Source organism: Dipodomys merriami, unplaced genomic scaffold (assembly GCF_024711535.1).
Source record: "Dipodomys merriami isolate MVZ:Mamm:240054 unplaced genomic scaffold, mDipMer1.0.p SCAF_1, whole genome shotgun sequence".
Taxonomy (NCBI): Eukaryota; Metazoa; Chordata; class Mammalia; order Rodentia; family Heteromyidae; genus Dipodomys; species Dipodomys merriami.
This window is the reverse complement of record NW_027202270.1, coordinates 137,798,278-137,819,236: the sequence shown is the minus strand read 5'-3', so window position 1 is coordinate 137,819,236 and position 20,959 is coordinate 137,798,278. Positions and strand designations below refer to the sequence as shown.

The 20,959-nt window shown below is 41.0% G+C and overlaps 1 protein-coding gene across 2 annotated transcripts in view; it reads left to right on the top strand.

Moving 5' to 3' along the window:
- The first annotated feature begins 3,014 nt into the window (after nt 1-3,014).
- Nucleotides 3,015-20,959, top strand: part of Hif1a (hypoxia inducible factor 1 subunit alpha) — a 52,105-nt gene continuing 34,160 nt past the window's right edge. For both annotated transcript variants that reach the window (XM_070032190.1, XM_070032180.1), the window contains exon 1: nt 3,015-3,336. In XM_070032190.1, coding sequence (XP_069888291.1) covers nt 3,302-3,336 — 35 coding nt within the window. In that variant the 5' untranslated portion in view covers nt 3,015-3,301. The remainder of the gene's footprint in view (nt 3,337-20,959) is intronic.

The window sequence follows — 20,959 nt, the reverse complement described above, 5'->3', positions numbered from 1 at the left end:
GAGCTCTTTCCCTTCTCTCATGGAGATGGCTGGAGTTGGATATTTTCTCTTTGCCAAATTGGAGGTTTTGGTAAACACCAATTGCTAAGTCTCTGATCAAATAATTTCCTTGAGGGCAGGTTTTACTGAAAGCACAGATTATAAGAACATTTAAGAACTGTTTTCCCCCACCCCAACACACACACACACACACACACACACACACACACACACACGCAGGCACGCACGCACGCACGCAAGCAAGTGGAGACTGTTCAGATTTTCATAGTGAGATACTGAAAGCAAGTGTTTCAAAGGGAAACTTAGAAAAGTAAAAAATAATAGCAAAAACTCAAAGAAAAAGTGTATTTGGTTTTTAATTCTCAAGCTAGTCTTCATTGAACCTCCATTAATTCCTCAATTACCTTTTAAAGTGTGATTGTTATTATTATAACTACAAAGAAGATGAAGAAGAAACTAAGGGGAATATGTCAAGGATCAGTTGCTGACTATGGTTCTTCCTCACATCTGCTATAGTTTAAACTATACTTCTGATGTGTGCTCCATCGTTTTTTGTAGTAATCCATAATTCAGGTCTTAACCTGATTCCTTCTGACTCACTGCCCAATGTCTTACTAAATCTGGGGTAAAAGTCAACAGAGTCACTTTGCAAGTCATCTGGTGAACTACTTAGTAAGTTCTACAATGTTGGTTGTGAAGTGAACCTTGGACACTTACACAGATTAAAAGGTGATTAAATAAGACTGTTTATCAAGATATACTTACAAAGCAGTGACTTAAATGCATTTACTAATAGGTGGTAAAGGGAGTGATTTTAAATTTTTTTCCATCAGAAATTTTGCTCTTTAAGATTTCATTTTAAAAGTTTGCTTGAATTAGGAGATACTTTTTGCATTCATTATTATGTATAACCTCGTTTGTTGAGCCAATTGCCAGTGGCTCGTGCTGGTAATCCTAGTTACCCAGGAGGTTAAAATCTGAGGGTTGTATTTCCAAACAAACCTGGTAATCCTCATCCAGCCAGGGCAGGAAAGTCAAAGAAAATCTTCTCTCCAATTAACCACCAAGAAAAAACTGGAAATGAAGCTGTGGCTCAAATGGTAGAGCCCTAGCCTTGGGCCAGATGGCTCAGGGACAGTGCCCAGGCCCTGAGTTCAAGCCCCAGGACTGGCGCATGTACACACACACACACACACATACACACACACACACACAAAAAAAAACACCTACTGGGTTGAGTAATATCACCTTCTATGTACATAACTATGTGTATACTATTTACACTTGAATAAAGTACCATATTTTATAGATTTTTGTTAAGGGAATTAACTCTGAGCAAATTTAATGAATATGCAACAATATTTTGTAGGCTGAATTATCCTTCTGTGTAAACCTTTTGAAATCATCAAAACTTCTGAATTAGAGCTGATATTACAAAATGTTCATCTTTTGATGTCTTAAACATCAAAAGATACGGCTATTTCTTGCCAGATAGAATTGTTTATGTATTTATTATGAGAAGGAAAATGACTGAAGATCTCTGCAACTATCCTCATGTATGAAAATCAGAATGCTGTAATTAGTTTAAACGTTGAAAACTACATGTGCAGGTATACTAACATAATTGGCATTATTGAATAATTAAAACAGGCTACACTTTATCCAAAGCCCAACTAATCACTTGTCAACAGCCAAAAATGTGCAGATAACAACAAAAATGAAATAAGATGATCACCATCTATTGATTCCTTCCTTTGTGCCATGAATTGTCCCAAATGTCCTACACGTATTTTCTCACTTAATCATCCATAATCCTGTGACATAAATATTAGTTTCTCCATTTTATAAATGAGTAAACTGAGGCACAGAAAGAAAAATAATTTGCTACTATCTGTTCCTACAGTCAAGATCACTCGTCAGCCACCAATGACTCATGCCTGTAATCCTAGGTAATCAGGACGTTGAGATCTGAGGATCCAGGTTTGAAGCCAACCTAGGTACAAAAGTCCGTGATTCTTATCTCAACAAAATACGCAGAAAAAGCCAGAAGTGGCACTGCGGCTCCAATGGTAGGTAGAGCACTAGCCTTTAGCCAAAGAAGCTTGGGCTCTGAGTTCAAGCCCGACACACACACACACACACACACCTGTCTAAAGTCATTTTCCCCACTCTCCTTGCAGTTCTGATTGATGGTCACTTTTTTTTTTCTCTCAGTCTAAGACCAGGACTCGAACGTGGTACCTGATGCTTTCATCTCTTAAAGCCATTTATTTGCAAACGCTTAACATAGCTTCAGATTTTAAGATTTCCCATTGAGAATTTCACTTCCCCTGAGACATTTACAACAAGAGTAATTTATATTTTTATTGACGTTTGGCTCGGTAAGCAAACTCGGAGCGTTCCATTGTTTGCTCCGGCAGAAGGCCGTCCTCGCCTGGCCCGCGGTCGGGTCACCGCCGTGACCCACGCGTGCACAGACACGGCGGGGCTGTGCAGCCGCGCTGCGGGGCCCGCAGAGGCGGGCAGGACGCGGGAGACTCGCACGAGCGCACCAATGGGATGCAGGCCTGAGGCTCAGCAACCGAATCTCTTCTCAGCAGCGCCTCCCCGAGCCAGACGTCGCTTTCCGGAGGAGCAGGCACCCAGACCCCAGACCCCGGCGCCTCGCACCCCCTTTCTCTTTTTCCTCCTCCCCCGACAGCACACAGACGAGCACGTGAGCGGGGCAGTGCGTCCCAGCTGTGCCTCAGCTGACCGCCTCCTGATTGGTTGAGAACAACGTGGGCTGGGGTGGGGCCCGGCCGCCTGCGTCGCTTGCTATTGGCTGTCCGGGCACCCGCCTCCCCCTCAGGTGAGGCGGGCCCGCGGGCGCGCGCATCGGTCTCGGAGGGCGGGGCGCGGGCGCGCGCGCTCCTCCCCAATCCCCTCCCTCCGTCCGTCCCCGCGCGCCGGCGCGCGCCCCCGCCCTCGCCCGCCCCCCGCCGCTGCCTCGGCTACTCAGAGCACAGAGCCGCCTCGTCCGAGGGGGACGCGCGGACCGTCCTCGCCGCCGCCGTGGTGGGCAGTGCTCCGGGCCTGCCCCTGACACGCCGCGGGTGGAGAGGTTGGAGCTCGGACCTGGACCCTCGCGCCCGCCGCCGGCTCCTCCCGCCTCGGGGCGCACGAGAGGCTTCCCGCCTGGCCCCGCCGCCCGCGGACTCGCCTGTCCTTTTCTCTCGGCGTGTGGAGGGAGCCCCGGCGCTTAGGCCGGAGCGAGCCCGGGGGCCGCCGGCCGCGCAGGCATCGCGGGGACCGATCCGCCATGGAGGGCGCCGGCGGCGCGAACGACAAGAAGAAGTAAGTCCTCCTCCCTCCCCGCCGAGCGCCGCGGCCCCCGCCCCAGGCTCCGGCCCCGGCCCCGCGCTCCCGGGCTCCGGCCCCGGCCCCGCGCTCCCGGGCTCCGGCCCCGGCCCCGCGCTCCCGGGCTCCGGCCCCCCGGCCCGGGCTCCGGCCCCGCGCTCCCGGGCTCCGGCCCCGGCCCCGCGCTCCCGGGCTCCGGCCCCCCGGCCCGGGCTCCGGCCCCCCGGCCCGGGCTCCGGCCCCGCGCTCCCGGGCTGGGGGGGAGCGGCGGGCGGCCTTTTTTTTTTTTTTTTTTTGTCTCTGCCTCTCCTCCCCCTTTTTTCCCCTAACCTCGCGGGCAGGGCTCCCCCGCTGTCCACGTCGCCATCTTGTCGTGGGGGGTGGGAGACGCCTGGAAAGGGCTCTCTGGGGTTTGGGGGGGGGGGTCTCCGCCCCGATCGCCCTCCCCCCAGCCCCGGCCCCGGGCCGCGGGGGCCTTTGCGCCGCCCGCCCGGCCCTCCTCGGGTACCCAAGCCTGCTCGGGGATGGGGGTGGGGGGGTGGGGTCCAGAGGGGCTTCGCCCAGCCAGGAAACCCCCGGGCTGAAGAGAAGTGAGCCGGAGCCCGGGCGCCGCCGAGCGCACCCGAAGCTTCCGCTCCTTCCCGCCCCCATCCTCTCCAGTTGTGCGGGAAAACTCGGCCTCCGGGCAGACTCCCGCGCGGCGGGGCCGGCTTCTCGGTGGGCTCCGGGGGCGGCGGGGGCGGGGGAGGCAGAGGCGGGGGGTCTCCTCCCCACCCGGCGGGGCTCCCGGTGGCCCGTGGAGACGGCCAGGTGTCGGTCGATGGGTCGTTGCCTTTGTGCCAGAGGGGTTGGCCTCGCCGGCCTGAAGATGCTAACTTTTTTGTTTTTCAGTCTGCACGTGCAGGTTTTGTTTCGTTTTTGTGCTGGTGCCGTGGCCTTGAAAAACTTGCCTGGGAGTCACACTGACGGTGTGTGTGTGTGTGTGTGTGTGTGTGTGTGTGTGTGTGTGTGTGTGTGTGTGTGTGTGTGTGTGTGTGTGTGTGTGTGTGTGTCACACTGACGGTGTGTGTGTGTGTGTGTGTGTGTGAAATAGCGATATTAACTTGCCTGGGAGTCACACTGACGGGGTGTGTGTGTGTGTGTGTGTGTGTGTGTGTAATAGCGATATTTCCAGCTGAACTTCCAAATCAGACACTTGGTTTCTTTTGGGGGGGAGGGGGGAGGTGGTAATCACCTGTCATGCCAGCGCCCAGACTTTATAAATGCATATCTGCCTCCTTCATTATCTTAGAAATATCTTAGTGAAAATGTCGATAGTGTTGTTACATTTAGGCCATCTTAATGTGGGTTGTTTCTTTTTTGGGGGGTGGGGGGAGAATGTGGTCAAAGGAAATGCAGTGCAGCAGAAAAATGTGGCAAAATTTCTAGGGCTCTGCTTCATTTTTATACCAAAAGAGTACATCCGATGTAATCATTCTGTTAGTACTTAATACAAGTTTATAAAAGACCTTGACGTTTTTGAGTCCAGGGAGCTCAGTTACAAAAGGGTGAAGAATTGTGGGTCCTGCCTGTAGTGTGAAGATCGATTGTCTCAAGCCTGACAAATTTTGCCTACTTAAAAATTTCAACTTTGAGGAAATCGTCTAAAAAAAGAATCGGAGATTTATAGTAAGGGTTGTGGTTAGTTGACTGGCTTTCCTGTTAAGACCTTCAACTCTTCTGGAAGAGATTAATTTCCCTTATCAGTACCTGCAGAAGATAAACGTGTTTATTTTGGTATTTTGTAGATCCCGTGTATTGGATTGGTCTTTATTCAACCGAAGATTAAGCTTTCTGTTTGAATACCCCAGAGAAAGCACTTCAGTTTTTTTTTAATAACAAGTCTAAACTAAACTCTGAGTTACAAGAATTAGTTGCAATTAATTTTGCAGAAGTGATTACAAAGCTTTTGATGAACTGATGAGTCTCATATTGTAAATCTAGGACAGATTATACTGCCAATTTTCTGTCCTTATTATATGTTGAATTATATTTAATGCATGAAGTTACACACAAGTTCCTTTCTGTATACAATTTTATACTCTGATCTTTTTGCCATCATTAGCGTATTAAACACTGCTTTAAAATGAATGAATGAATGAGCCACTGTGGATCAGCCCCAACTCTAAATGAATTTTTAAATTTTCTTTAATTCCTTTTATTATTTAACTATTTTCTCATTGGGAAATTTAGCAACTTTGGGTCAGATGTAAAATGTATTTCTTACTACAAATACTGATATAACTAAAAAATACAAACAAGTGATAGTTACTCAACAATATTGAGTTACTACTTATTAAAGATGTTTTTGTTATTATTTTGAGTTCTTTATTGAAAGATAACTTGAGACATTGAAGAAGGATTATTTACTGCTTGTGATGTTTCTATTTTAAATAAGCTCTCAAAGTCAAGATGGAGGGTTTTCTTTTTTCTTTTCTTTCCTTTTTCTGTTTTTCTTTTTCTAGAATTGCCTACAAACTGAAACCCTGAAGAACAGGAAAATAGAACAGAAAATTCTTGATAGATTTGACATAGGCATTTCATGTTGATTTCTTACTTGGGGCTGGACTTACTTTAAATAGTACATGCATACAGATTTTTTAGGTTTCAAAGGAATGTCAAAAAAGTTGTTCTGGTTCGGAATTCATTCATATCAAGTTCCCAAGACATAGTTGATGGATCATTAATGTATATCTCTGTGAATAAGCATTTTAAAAGTTTCCTTATTTAGCTTTGTCCATTAAAGGTTAACTCATATGTATTACTATACTTTTTCTTGTTATAATTTTCCCCTTTGGAGAATCAGCATGCGTAGTAATTTAAAGCATAAGATATGGAAGCAGATAGACATGGAGTTAAGAGTCCCAGGGTTTCCTCCTGTGAGCTTGGGGAGGTTACTGATGCTTCTGTACCCCCTTTTGAGATGATGATAATAATAACCCTCTTAGCAGTTACTGTGAAGGCTAAATGAGATCATCATTTAGAATATTTAGGTCAGTGTCTGGAATAGGAGCCCTGTTAACACTTTGAGAACTGGACAGTAGGTGTTACAAGTTGTAGTTTAGACTTCCACAGAATTTAACTTTGTTGGCAAATCCTTTCATATGTTTCTCTGAGTTTCTTTTCTCTCTGCCTTATGTACTTCTTACATCCTCAAGTGAAAACACTTAACATTGGACTTAGTTTGAAAAGGGTTTTTTTCCTGTTACAGCAGTTTCTCTGGGTTGGGTTGACATGTTGCATCAGTTTTCTTCAGCTTCTGATCTATGTAGTCCCAACCCCACCTTCTTCACAATTCTTCATCCCAGTGTGTCCTCCCCAGATGGGCCATTTTGAATTTGTTCTGGACCCAAATAATAAATATATATACTGCTCCTGCATTTTCACAAGACATACGCATGGTTTGTAGTTTTAGAACTGGTAGTAACAAGAAATTTTGGTCAAATTTTGGAGTAGATAATCATGAAAGGGTAAGTGTAGAGTAGATAATCATGAATATTAACTTTGAGGGGAGTGTAGTAGAAAAACTGTCCTTTGCTTATGACCACCGCCAGCGTTTAGACCATTAACTTCAGTCTCAAGGCAAGACTTAAGCTTGTTTTTCTGTAGCTCAGTATATGAAATCTATGTTAGTGCACTGTTGTCTGAGAATATTTACTGAGCTCTCAGATTGTTAAAGTGTTCTAGTTTACTCCTGTTGCCTACTGCAGTTTGGAGACTATCCAATCTTCCTGCTTGTTGATTTCCATTGTCTTTGGGCTCTAATGGTGTTTGGGCTCAGAGTTTAGATACTGTAGTTACATTCCATTGTTGTATGTCAAGAATGATGTGTAGGGGGTTGACAAGAATTAGTCTACAGATTTTTTTTTTTACCTTTTTTTTTTTTTTTTTAAAGAACTTAAAATAGTGTATGATGAGTTGGGAATGTGGTCTAGTGGTAGAGTGTTCACCGAGCTTGCATGAAGCCCTGGGTTCAATTCCTCAGTTCTACATAAACAGAAAAAGCTGGAAGTGGCTCTGTGGCTCAAGTGGTAGAGCTCTAGCCTTGAGCATAAAGAGGTTCAGGGACAGTACCCAGGCCCTGAATTCCAGGCCCATGACCAGAAAAAAAAAAGTGTATGATGTTGAGTGCTGAAGTTAAAAACCAAAGACAAAACTACTACTGTGCATTAATGTTAGAGATTTAATTTAAATTATTGTGCTTGTGTCTAAAATTGTTTGTATAGATCTGCTTCCGAACCAGAAGAAAATAATCTAAATTTATATGTGTGGTTGGATTAGTTTCCTGTCAAGAAACCAATTTGATTAACGAGAAGAAAGTGTTTTGTTTTGTTTTGCTTGTTTCCTTTTTATTTTGCATTTGGGGACTAATTACCCTGGTGGTAGATTTTTACCTAGCCTTCTGCTGCTTGTGCTATAGGTGTTTCATATGTTTTCTGATTGATTCTGAAGGGTCAGAAAGAGTTTGGAACTAAGACAAGCCAGTTTTCTTGTTGCTCTGTATATTGGGTAAAGTATAGTGAGAATTTTTAAATTAGAAATTCTGAAAATAAAAAATACTTTATCCCTCTATTGAAACATCAAAAATAACTATTTTATATATACATTGAGGCTGATCTAAATATTTTCTGCTAAAAGTTAGTAAACCTGTCTATTTGCCAAACATGATTCCTTAAAAAACTAATACAATTCAAAATTATCCAAAACGTTAAGCGATTACTTAATGATCTAGGTAGTTTTTGAAGTGATTGTGTGGCTTTTAATTGTTCAAAAAACAAAACAAAAAAACACTAACATAACATTTCCCACCAGCCAGGATTACAAGTATGAGCCACATTGTCAGTCTTAACCATTTCTAAGAGTGAAGTTGAGTAGGGCAATTATATTCAAATTGCTGTACAGATGATAAGTCTTGGGAACTTTTTTATCTCACAAAACTGCAACTTGGCCCATTGAACAACTTCCAGTTTTTCTGTGGCAACCACTGTTCTACTTTATGTGTCCACACATTTGAGTAATCTAGACTCTTCACATAAGTAGAATCACAATGTTTTTGTTCTTTTGTGACTGATTTCATGTAAGATGAAGTCCATCCATATTCTTTAGTGTTGCAGCATGTTGCCTGAATTTACCTCCTTTAAACAACTGAATAATATTCTTTGTAGGAACAAATTTACTTATTAATGACACAGGTCATTACTACCTCTTGTCTCTTGTGCTGTTATTAACATAGTTATGCAAATATCTCTTCAAGGTGCTGCTTTTAGTTCTTTGGATATATATTCAGAAGTAAGGCTACTGGATCATATTGAAACTTTTTAAATTTTTTAAGGAACCACCATACTGTTTTTCAAAGCAGTTATACCATTTTACATTTCCCCCCCAGTGGTGCACAAAAATTCTTAGATACTTATTTTTTCATGTTCCAAAAGTCTGCCCCCCCATGTGTGTGTATGTGTGTGTGTGTATGTGTGTGTGTGAGAGAGAGAGAGAGACAGACAGACAGACAGACAGACAGAAAAAGAGAGAGAGAGAGAGAGAAGTCATTCTAGTAGATTTGTGAAAGTGGTGATTAGGGTTTTTTTGTAGATGATCAGCAAACTTGAAGCTAACTATAAAAGTTTGTCAGTGGAGTCTGTAACACAAATTATGTTAACTCTAAAGTGGGAATTAATTTTTTTCTAATAACTTAGAAGGAATTGGTCCACTGATACTTTTTCAGAAAAAGAAAAATTCAGTTTAAAATAGTTTATACTTTTTCCATTGTTTATAAAGCCCCATTCATTTACTCAATAAATTTGTTTACAAAGATTAATTGAAATGACTCGGTCCTCTTTTTATTCTGGTGATCTCACTGCCTATTTTACAAGAAAATTTTTCATTTTAAATTTTTACTTGGTGTTAGGTACCAATGGCTCAGGTCTGTAATCCTAGCTACATAGGAGGCTGAGATCTAAGGATCCAGGTTTGAAGCCAGCTTGGGCAGGAAAGTCTGTGAGACTCTACTTCCAATGAACCATCAAAAAGCCAGAAGTGGAGCTTTTGGCTCAAGTGGTAGAGTGCTAGCCTTGAGCAAAAGAGTTCAGGTTCCAATATCCAGTCCCTGAGTTCAAGCCCCAGGGTAGGGCTTTTTTTTTTCCCACTTGGAAGCTAGACATCAGTGGCTATTTCTGGTAGCCCGAATTTGTAATCTTGCTACTTGGGAGGCTAAGATAGGATTGTGGTTTCGTGCCAGATCCAGAAAAAGAAAAAAAAAATCCATAAGACTTTTGGTCTGTGGAGCAAAGCCAGAAGCCAGCTGCCTGTCATCCTCAAAAGAAAGGAAGCCTAAAGCAGGCAGATGGCAGTTCAGGAGCACACCTGGGTGGAAAGTGAGGACCTATCCTAAAATCAATGGTGAAAACAAGGGCTGGAGGCAAGGGGGCTTATTAGTATTGTCATTCCAGCCTAGCAAGCTCCAGGGCTTGAATTTAAACCTAGTATGCCAAAAAGCAAAGACATAAAAAAAAAACATTTCATTTAGTTACAATGTTAAACAAAAAGATTATGTCAAGGCATTTTTTAAATTTTCTGTCTCATAAATGGGAAAATGTAGCAGTGTGACACAGCTTACTGTAGTCCTTCACTTGGATGTTCTGAAAGCCACAGTATATATACTTAGACACCTTAAGTTAAAAGTATCTATTAGCACAGCTTTCACATATTTCTTCTTAATAGTTTATGAAGATATTTTTCCAACTGAGAAATAAACATAAGCTTTAAAAGCAGTAAGTTGGAGTCTTCCTTTTTTTTTTCTTCCTTTTTTGGATCCGGTTGTGGGGCCTAAACTCTGGGCCTGGGCGCTGTCCCTCAGCTCTTCAGCTCAAGGCTAGCACTCTACCACTTGAGCCACAGCACCACTTCCGGCTTTTTTTCTTTTTGCTTATGTGGTGCTGGGGAATCGAACCCAGGGCCTCATGCATGCAAGGCAGGCGCTCTAACACTGAGCCACCTTCCTAGCCCCAGTTGGAGTCTTCTTGAAGGTTAAGATATATTACACTTCTTACAAGTCTTTTAAATTAAAATGCCTAGCAAGTTTCTTTAAAGGAATCCTTCCTCCCTTTTTCCATTATAAAATTGGGTGCTTGTTTTCATAGGCAAATCTCATATAGACCAAATTTGAAATGGGTAATATAAAAGGGAATACTGGCACATAGTGAGCCCTTAGTGCATGTTTGAATGGAAAAAAAAAATGAAGTGAGTTACTGGATAAACAAAGAGAATACACAGAACTATTTTAAACGTTTTGTTTGTTTGTTTGTTTTTGGGGTCCAGTCGTGGGCCTCAACTCTGGGCCTGGACGCTGTCCCTCAGCTCTTCAGCTCAAGGCTAGCGCTCTACCACTTGAGCCACGATGCCACTTCTGGCTTTTTTTTTTCTGCTTATGTGGTGCTGAGGAATCGAAACCAGGGCCTCATGCATGCAAGGCAAGCACTCTACCACTGAGCCACCTTCCCAGCCCCTATTTTAAGCGTTTTAAAGGGTGCTTTTAAAATATGTATTGCTGGGCACCGATGGCTCACACCTCTAATCCTAGCTACTCAGGAGGCTGAGATCTGAGGATCGTGGTTCAAAGCCAGCCCGGGCAGGAAAGTCCGTGAGACTCCTATCTCCAATAAACCTAGAAAACCAGAAGTGGCGCTGTGGCTCAAGCGGTAGAGCGCTTGCCTTGAGCTGAAGAGCGCAGGGACAGCACCCAGGCCCAGAGTTCAAGCCTCACAACAGACAAAAATAAATAAATAAAATAAAATATGTATTTATTCACTTGAAGTTACTGGAGTTTGAACTCTGCTTCAACTTGCTTGAGCCACACCACCACTTTTTGCTCTTTATTTTGGATATGGAGTGTAGCCTATTTTCTGTCCAGACTGGCCTCAAGTTGCCATTTTCTGGACTTCAGCCTTCTGAGTAGGTAGAATTACAGATATGAGCCACATGGTACTTTAGGGGGAAAAAAGTGCTCATCATCCATGTGCACCTTTTTGTAGAAATTGAAAAAAGCTCTATGCAAAATTCCAAGCACAAATGTGCTTGAAATTCTTGTGCTGCTTTAGCATGTCTCTTAAAATTTGAGTTCTAATTTCTTGCTACCTTTTAAAAACTATTAGATCAAAGGTGGAGAACATATTTTGTTAAAGAATACAAGTATGTAACATATACTTTGTCTTGGAAGTAATTCAGTATCCTTCCTTAAGGATTTTAAGTGTGCTTCAATTCTGTATGCTCAGAACACTGAATAAAAATGTTTGCTACAGTAGGTATCTGTGTATAGCCCTGGGAAGTTTGCTAGGTAAATGAGTGAAAGTATATTTACCTTTGTGCCAGCTTTAATAAACATTTATTAAGTAAGTGTGATGTATCTGTACGTTCTAGTGGTGAAGTGTATACCTTGCAGAATTGGCTGACAGTTTCCCCTGTATATGATTGGATATTTTACTTCCCTATTCCTATTTCCACTGTTATGAAACCTGGGGGGTGATGAGGAGAGGTCATTAAGACAATATAAATGATACTAGTAATTTTTCAAGTTCTGGTGCTGGTAATACAATAGTGATTGAGATAGAAATCCTAAAAATTTCTGGAGTCACCAGATAGATACATTTAAATACAAACATAGTAAGTTGACAAACTGTCATACCTTATTAACAGCCTTAAGAAAAGCAACTCTATTACAGTGAAGTCAAAAAATTCTGGAAGAACTTAGATATATATACTTTTTAGATCTGTCTTTAGGTTTTTATACAGTCTGTTTTCAGAGAATGCACAAAGAAACAGACACACCCTTGTTTGTAATGTCTATAGAAATATTTAGCATGGCCATACTAACTTTTTTTAAAATTATGTAAATAATTCAGACATTCTCTTAAAATTTCTTAAACTATAAATACAGAGTAAAAGCTGAAAGTCTTCTTAATTTTCACCATTAAAATTACCAGTGCCGGGCTGGGAAGGTGGCTCAGTGGTAGAGCGCTTGCCTTGCATGCATGAGGCCCTGGGTTCGATTCCTCAGCACCACATAAAGCAAAAAGAAAAAAGCCGGAAGTGGCGCTGTGGCTCAAGTAGTAGAGTGCTAGCCTTGAGCTGAAGAGCTGAGGGACAGCGCCCAGGCCCAGAGTTCAGGCCCCATGACCGGACCCCCCCCCAAAAAAAAAATAAACAAAATTAAAATTACCAGTGCCAGCTTGATCAGCAAATCACAGAATGATCAGGTGTGACTCTCTCTGATAGAGACTTTTCATGATATAATTTACCTGGCGTGGTAGCTCATGCCTGTAAAATGCAGCTATTCAGTAGGTTGAGATCTGAGTTCAAACCCAGCCCAAGCAGGAAAGTTTGTGAGACTCTTATCTCCAATTAACCATGAAAAAAAAGCTGGAAATAGAGCTGTGGCTCAGGTAATAGAGTACTAGTTTTGAATAAAGAAAAGTTCAGGATTACTACCCAAGCCATGACTTCAAGCCATGACTTCAAGCCTCCGGACCAGCATGAAAAAAAAAGTTAAACCTGACTGAAGGTTTTACATAAATTGACTTCATTTAATCTTTTTCCTTAAACATTGCATCTTTCCTGGTAGTATAAGAGCTCCTTCCTTTTCTTTATGACAGTAACTGACTTAATCATGCCCAACTGAAGGATATTAAAGATGTTTCTAATGTACTACTGTTACAAACAAGGGTACATTGAATATCTTTGAATATATAACAATATTTGCTTTAAACAGTTAATTCAAAATAATAACAAAACATTAAAATATGAAAAGTATGCTTGCAATTCCACAACTTAAAGATGACCACTGTTAATATTTTTAACTTATTTTATTTATTCCCTATCTTTTTTATATGTGCATAGTTCATTGGCTAAATTTACACTTTTTTTTTTTTTTGGTCGGTCGTGGGGCCTGAACGCTGGGCCTGGGCACTGTCCCCCAGCTCTTCAGCTCAAGACTAGTGCTCTACCACTTAAGCTACAGCACCACTTCCAGCTTTTCCTGCTTATGTGGTGCTGAGGAATCGGTACCAGGGCCTTTTGCATGCAAGGCAAGCATTCTACCACTGAGCTACCTTCCCAGCCCCTTAAATAATTTTTATGAGAATTTTATTTTCAAATTTCCCATGCATGCAAGCCAGAGCATTTTCTGCATTTAAATGCTTTAAAATGGCATCTTAATCCCATGGTATTCAGTTACATGCCTTAGAAGCAGTAGGATTTCTTCATGGTTCCAGTGCTGGAATAGTAGAATCCCTGGATTTGAGCCTCAGTACTAAAGTTTTACCTAACTTCTCTTGTTATATAATTACCCAGTGTTACAGCTTTTTTTGTCTAACTGCCATTTAGTTTACACTTGTAGTGGAAACAATACCCAGGCTGATAGGAGTCCACACAGGAGGCTAAGTGGTGAAGATAGAGGTTGCTAGCCAGTGGCTTGGGCAAATCTGAGAGATTCTTATCTCCAGTTAACCAGAAAAAGCTGGAAATGAAGATACGGTTCTAGTGTTAAGAACAGCAGCCTTGAATGAAAAGGCCAAGCAAGAGCTTTGAAGTCCCTGAATTTAAGCACTAGTACTGGTATGCACAAACACACACACACACACTCAAACTGTCTCTCCCCAAAACTACAGACATTTGTAAAATAATATAAGCTATTGTTGTATTTGGTGATATTCTTTACAGTTATTTGCTTTGTGTTAGCCAGTTTTTCTGACTTTTTAATTATAAATTTAAGTGAATTTCTTAGTTCATAATCAGCAAAAACTTTAAATATTAAGGATTTTGATAGTTTATGACTACCTAATAGTTGGCTTCATTGCATTTTAGAAGGCATTTAATTATGAATATTAGTTTATCATAGAGTGCTAAGACTGGATTCCATGCTTGGGAAATTTGAAAATAAAATTCTCATAAGAACAATCTGAGAGGGGCTGACATGGTGTTAGCATTATTCTGAGGTTTATTCAGCATTTTGATCCACTGAAATTTTCCCTCTTCTTCCCGAATAAATTCTATGCAATTTTGCAGATGTCTTTTTTAAGAATATGGATATGCTTTAAGATAGTACAAATGAATATCATTTAGTGTCTAATGTGAAATTATGGTTTCTCTAATTTTGAGCATGCAAGTCCTACAAATTGTTTAATGTTAAAGTTATAATTTGAAGGCTATCTGATACTCTTTGCTAGAGACCAAATTCATTGAATAAAATTAAATTACATTTGGTAAACATAATCTGAGATAAGAGACTCACAAACCTCTAGGACCTGATTTTTAAAAATCTATGAAGTGGGGCCTGGGAAGGTGGCTCAGTGGTAGAGGGGTTGCCTTGCATGCCTGAGGCCCTGGGTTCGATTCCTCAGCACCACATAAGCAAAAAGAAAAAAGCAGGAAGTGGTGCTGTGGCTCAAGTGGTAGAGTGCTAGCCTTGAGCCGAAGAGCTGAGGGACAGCGCCCAGGCCCAGAGTTCAGGCCCCTCAAATGACAAAAAAAACTAAATTTAAAAATCTATGAAGTGTATACCAGAACATATATTTTGTTTTGATGCTGTGAAGGGACCCTGCTATTGCTCAAACACATGAGACGTTCATTTTGAGACCTATTATTGATTTACATAGAAGGTGAGGGGGAGAGGATCCTCAACTGTAGTGATTTGCTTTATTTATTTAGTTAGTTAGTTGGTCATGCGTCTTGAACTTTGGGCTTGGGTACTGTCCCTCAGCTCTTCAGCTCAAAGCGAGCGCTCTACTGCTTGAGCCTCAATGCCACTTCCTGCTTTTTTTTGTACTTTTTTTAATTGTAAAAATACTGTACAGAGGGGTTACAGTTACATGAGCAAGGTAATGAGTCCGTTTCCTATCGAGCATTGTTGCCTCCTCCTTTGTTTTCCCCTACCATCCCTTCCCTCCCACCTCCACAACTACCGCCTCGGCCCCCCAAAGTTGTAAAGTTCATTTTCAACGTAGTGTCTTGTACAACTCATTGTTACAATGGGTCATCCTGTATCCCTAGTTAAGCATTTTGTTTTTTCCCTTCCCCTCCCCAAATTAGAGAAGTGTATATACAAGATGCAGGGTACAGACATCGAATACAGTGAAAAAAGGGGTTATACCGTGGGGGAGGAACATACAAAGAAACAAAAAAATCACATGGTACATTATAAATACGTTAGAAACAATAGCAAGAAAAAAAAATTGTATCCCTATCTTGGGGTTCATTTCGCTTAACATCATCTTATATGGTCATATGTACGTAGCTTTGACCTTTTCTACTTGTCCTACACATGTACTAGTTATAGCAAGTAAGAGATCTGTGGGATCTGTGTTACTTTGGGTCTGGCTTATTTCACTTAATATAATTTTTTCCAAGTCTTTCCATTTCCTAACAAATGGGGCGATGTCATTCTTTCTGATGGAGGCATAGAATTCCATTATATATATACACCACATTTTCTTGATCCATTCATATACTGAGGGGAGTGATTTGCTTTTTTGTTTTGATTGATCATGTTATTACTATACAAAGTCCTATAGCCACCCTCCATTCCCTAGAGCAGAGTGCCAACTACAGGACCTTCTGTCAGATAACCTTGGAGCCATCTTACCCAATCTGACTGTTCTTTCGACCATCTCATTACAAGCCCTTTCTTGTTTCATCTTAATTTTTTTTTTGGGGGGGGTCCGTCATGAGGCCTGAACACTGGGCCTGGGCACTGTCTCTTTACTCTTCAGCTCAAGTCTAGTTGCTCTACTTGAGGCACAGCACCACTTCTGGCCTTTTCTGCTTGTGTGGTACTGAGGAATCGAACCCAGCGCCTCATGCATGCAAGGCAAGCACTCTACCACTGAGCTACCTTCCCAGCCCCTTAATTTTTCTTTTTGTTTCAGTTTACTTCTATTTTCTCCTCTAATCCTGTCCTCTCTGAAGTTTATTGATAGGAAGAAAGTTATAGGATAAAACTGTCCTTTGATTTTTCTTGGTTTGTAAATTCTGATTCTTTCTAATTTTTCCATAAAATAAACAGCTTTCATAAAGGTTAATTAAGAGCAGGTGTGATGCCATTGCCTCCTCCCACACTCATAGCAGTCATTAGCATCACTTTACCATTGATAGCAGGGTTCTTTTCAGAATTCTACTTAAAGGATCCCAGGCAATTAAACCAGTCATGGCGTTGGCCATACCTGTTTGCCACTCTAGCCATACTATGATACTAACTTACTAATAATTTAAAAATACAATGTTTAGTAGGCACTGATGTGTGTTGTAACAAATGTTATAAAGTTGGAGCTTGATGATTTCCATTGTTTTATAATGACATTGAAGTAGTCATTCCTGTGAGCATATTCAGAATCATTTGCTTTAGCTATTTTTCAAAAGGCTTAATCCAGAGAGAGGTACAGTCTATTTTGGCTTCCTTTTTAAAGGAAAAGTTGAAGCTAGAATCTCAGGTGATGTCCTCAGAACGTAACAGCTGGCTTTGTCTTGACTATTAGTTGATTTATATACTTCTGCTCTGTTTTCTTGCTACATCTGACAAGCTATCTATATCGTTTGAAAGATAGTAACTGTCACCCCCCTCAGCTTCTTCATCCATACAAAATGAAAAGTAACTTGCTCTTTGTTCTTGTATTTAGATAGCAGTTTCCTCAAAGGCAGTTTGCCCTACTTGGACTATTCTTTATTAGCCATGTGAATGGTGTTTCCTGATTACATGAGTTAAGTGTCTTACTGTAGATTGTTTGGTTGTCTTGTAGATTATTAATCATCATCTCCCACACAGAACTCTTGATCCATGCTGGCATTGTAATAATGGGCTGTGTGTTTTTGTTGCAAATGACCTGAATTGGTATTTTACAGTTTTCTATCAAGCATAGTCACTCCACAAATAACTTGTTATTGTTTGGGATATTTAGCGTCTCTTATACTTCTAGGTTAGGGTGTTGAATCTCTACCACCACAAAATAAAGTAAAATATATATTTCAGAGAATTGGGAAACGAAAACTCAGTTACCACATTCTTGGTTGGGTCATCTTTGAGCCCTAGTTGTGCACTTATATTTTTGAGGCAGTGTTATCGTTTCTTTATACAATTTTTCCTTAATATTTTTGTCCTTGAGCTTTCCCTCTGACTTATTCTCAGCAATTATTGTTGGTTCTACATAATATTACTCAACTTACTCAGTTTTATGCTCAACCTAACATAGGATGCTATGGTATGTGTATTTAGTTGTAATAAAACATAAATACTCTTCAAATTTTTCTAGCCTATCCTTATAAAATTTATGTGGCATAAGAATCATCTGAAGGGTTGGGAAGGTGGCTCAGTGGTAGAATGCTTGCCTTGCAAGCATGATGCCTTGGGTTTGATTCCTCAGCAGCACGTAAGCAGAAAAAGCCAGAAGTGGCACTATGGCTCCAGTAGTAGAGCGCTAGCCTTGAGCTGAAGAGCTGAGGGACAGCACCCAGGCCCAGAGTTCAGGCCCCACAACCGACAAAAAAAAAAAAAAATCCTCTGAATGTTTAATTGTATATTGAAGATGTTTATAAATAAAGACTACACTTTTGTTTTTAGATTATTAGTAAATTGTAATATAAATAAAATCTGGGCCCAGAACTAGTTTTGAGCTCTAACAAATCTTTAATCCTTTACATATAAGAGATTAAGCTAGATTGATAAAAATGTGTTTTTGCAGTGTTGAGGTGAAGTCCATCAAACATTATAACTTGTATCACAATCCCCTGGACAAATTCTAAAAAGATAGTTTCTGATTCAGAGTTTAGTCAGTGGTTAACCTGTTGCATAGATATAAATAATATTCCATGATAGAAATTTTTATTCTAATTCTGATTGAGATTAATTTCAAATAAATAAAATACAGAATTTTTAAGATCTGGAATGAGATTAGCATCAGAAACTCAATTCACTGGATTATATTGCTAATTTATCATTACTACCCTTTGAAGACAAGAGTTTTACTAAGTTGCGCAGCTGGCTTCTAACTCCTGACAGTTACGTGTATATCCCTGTTTCTCGCTTTTTGAGGGGGGAGGATTTGGGGATGGTAGTGATGGTACTGCTTCTAGCTAGGGCCTCTCTGAGGCTAAAACGTAGGTACTCAAGCTATGCGCAAGTGGTTCATGCTTGAGATACTAGCTATACTCAGGATGCTGACATCTGAGGGTCAAAGTTTGGAGCCTGCCCATGCAGGAAAGTCTGTGAGACTCTTCTCTGTAGTTAACCCCCAGAAAACTTGAAGTAGTGCTGTGGCTTCAAGCAAAAGTTTAGGGACAGCACCCAGGCCCTGAGATCAAGCTCCATGGACTGGGAAAAACCAAAAACAAAACCAGGTACTCTAAGCTAAGATACATCTCAAGCCTAGACCACATTCAATTTTTTCTGGGGAAATGTGAGTACAGCATCGTTATCGGCTCAGTGGTGAATAAACTTTGCTAATACTGTATTATTGCATCATTCTTGTTTAATCTGTATCTGTGAGCTGTGTGTTATGCATATATTTGTATATGCACATGCACAGAGAAATGGATTCATACTCAGAAGTTTTCATATAATCTTCTCACATGACACATTATGACATCTCATATGAACAAAAATTGATTTTTGTAGACTGACTTTGTCCTGAAATTTGTTAGGTTACTGTTTGTTTTGTTTTGTTCTTACTGACTTTGTTTGTTTGTTTGGGTTTTTGGTTTGGGGGTTGAATCCATACCCTTGCGCATACTAGGCACACATACTTCCACTTGAATTATATTTCAGCCATTTTGTTTTTGAGAGAGTCTTGTTAACTTTTCCTGGCTGGCCTTGTGCTCCCCTTGAAATCACAACCCTTTTGCCACTGACTCCTGAGTAATTAGAATTACAGGTTTTGCATCATAACAACTAACTATATTAGTTTTAGGAAAGACGATTTCTGTGGCTACTGTCCTGTCAGTTAGAAACTGACCTCACTAACTGCTGTTCAACAAAGACAGGCAGTGTAAAGATGCATTTGTCCAATAGCATAAGGCCCCTGGGCCTCATGAATGCCAGCCTGTGCATATTAGGCAGGGCTCTATACCCTCAATCTTCTTATTTTTGAATCGTGCTGCTGTTACCTTTGTCCAGGATGGCCTCAAACTTGTGATACTCCTCCTCCTTCTAACTCCCAAGTACCTGAGATTATAGGTATATCCAGAATTGTGACAACACTTTCTTGGAAAAGACATACATTTTTTTTTACAAGTCTATATCTTTTGTACTTTTGTTCATACTGAGTTTTGAATTCTGGGCCTTAAACTTGCTAGGCGGGCACTCTTTAATTTGTTAAGAATATTAACTACAAAAAAAAGAATATTAACTACAACTCATGCATTTTCCTAACCACATTATATAGGACAAAACAATAAAAGACATCATAAGCTGGTCATGGTGATACAAGCCTGTAATCTCAACACTTGGGAAGCTGAGGCAGGGAGACTGAGCTCCAGGATAGCTTATATTATTACATAGGCAGACTCTTACCTGAAAAGACAAAGGAGAGGCAAAAACAAACAAACAAAAGACCAGGAGTATAGAAGTAATGAGGCAACTAATCTAAACATTAAACCTCTTAGCATATTGGTGTTCCAGTGTTTCAACTCTGCTTGTGCCTGTGAACAGCTTCCTTGGCAAGATCCCTGATAATAAAGGTGTTGTTAGTTACTACTGGTACCCTGCTAAGTGAGTTGTTCTACCTATGGTTACTATTTTTTCACTTAAGGAAGAAGAAAACCTTCTTGTTCTGGTGTTAACCTGACTAGAAGCCTGTGCACATTCATTTCCTCTTATGTGCCAGAAACTCAACTAGATAAATGAGTGTTTTGCTTCTACATATATTAACTGTTATAATCAGTTATTGTTGCAGTTATTGTTATAGTCATAAACATATCTATATTTCAACTGATTGATGGAATTTTAGCATATTAAGTCATGCCTTCAGTGAATTGTTATCAGTATTTGGAAAATACAGTTGAGCAAAACAGATTAAAGTGCCTACATATTTTGTCCATGGTAGGGCTTGAACTCAGAGCCTGGCTGTCTATCACTTTGAGCCACAGCTCCACTTCTGGTTTTTGAGAGATAATTGGAGTTAAGAGTCTCAGAAGAACTTTTCTGCCAGGACTGTCTTCAAACCATGATCTTCAGATCTCAACCTTCTGAGTAGCTAGGATTATAGGCACCAGCTATAAGTATCTACTTTTACCATATTTACATTGTGGTGTAAATGTGGGTTGGTAGACTAGCTAATAAACAAGCAAGATGTGTACCTACAGATGATTAGGTAATTTTGGAGGGTCAAGATGGAGAGAATCGGTGGCTTGGAGTCTCACCTTAAAGGGGCTTCATGGTTACTATGGGAGCAGTGGTCCAAAGGGAACAACTTATAAGATTGTCAGCTTATAAGATTGTAAGGAGAGGATGTGCTGGTGGCTCACGCCTGTAATACTAGCTACTCAGGAGGCTGAGATCTGAGGATCGCGGTTCAAAGCCAGCTGGGGCAGGACAGCGCCCAAGCCC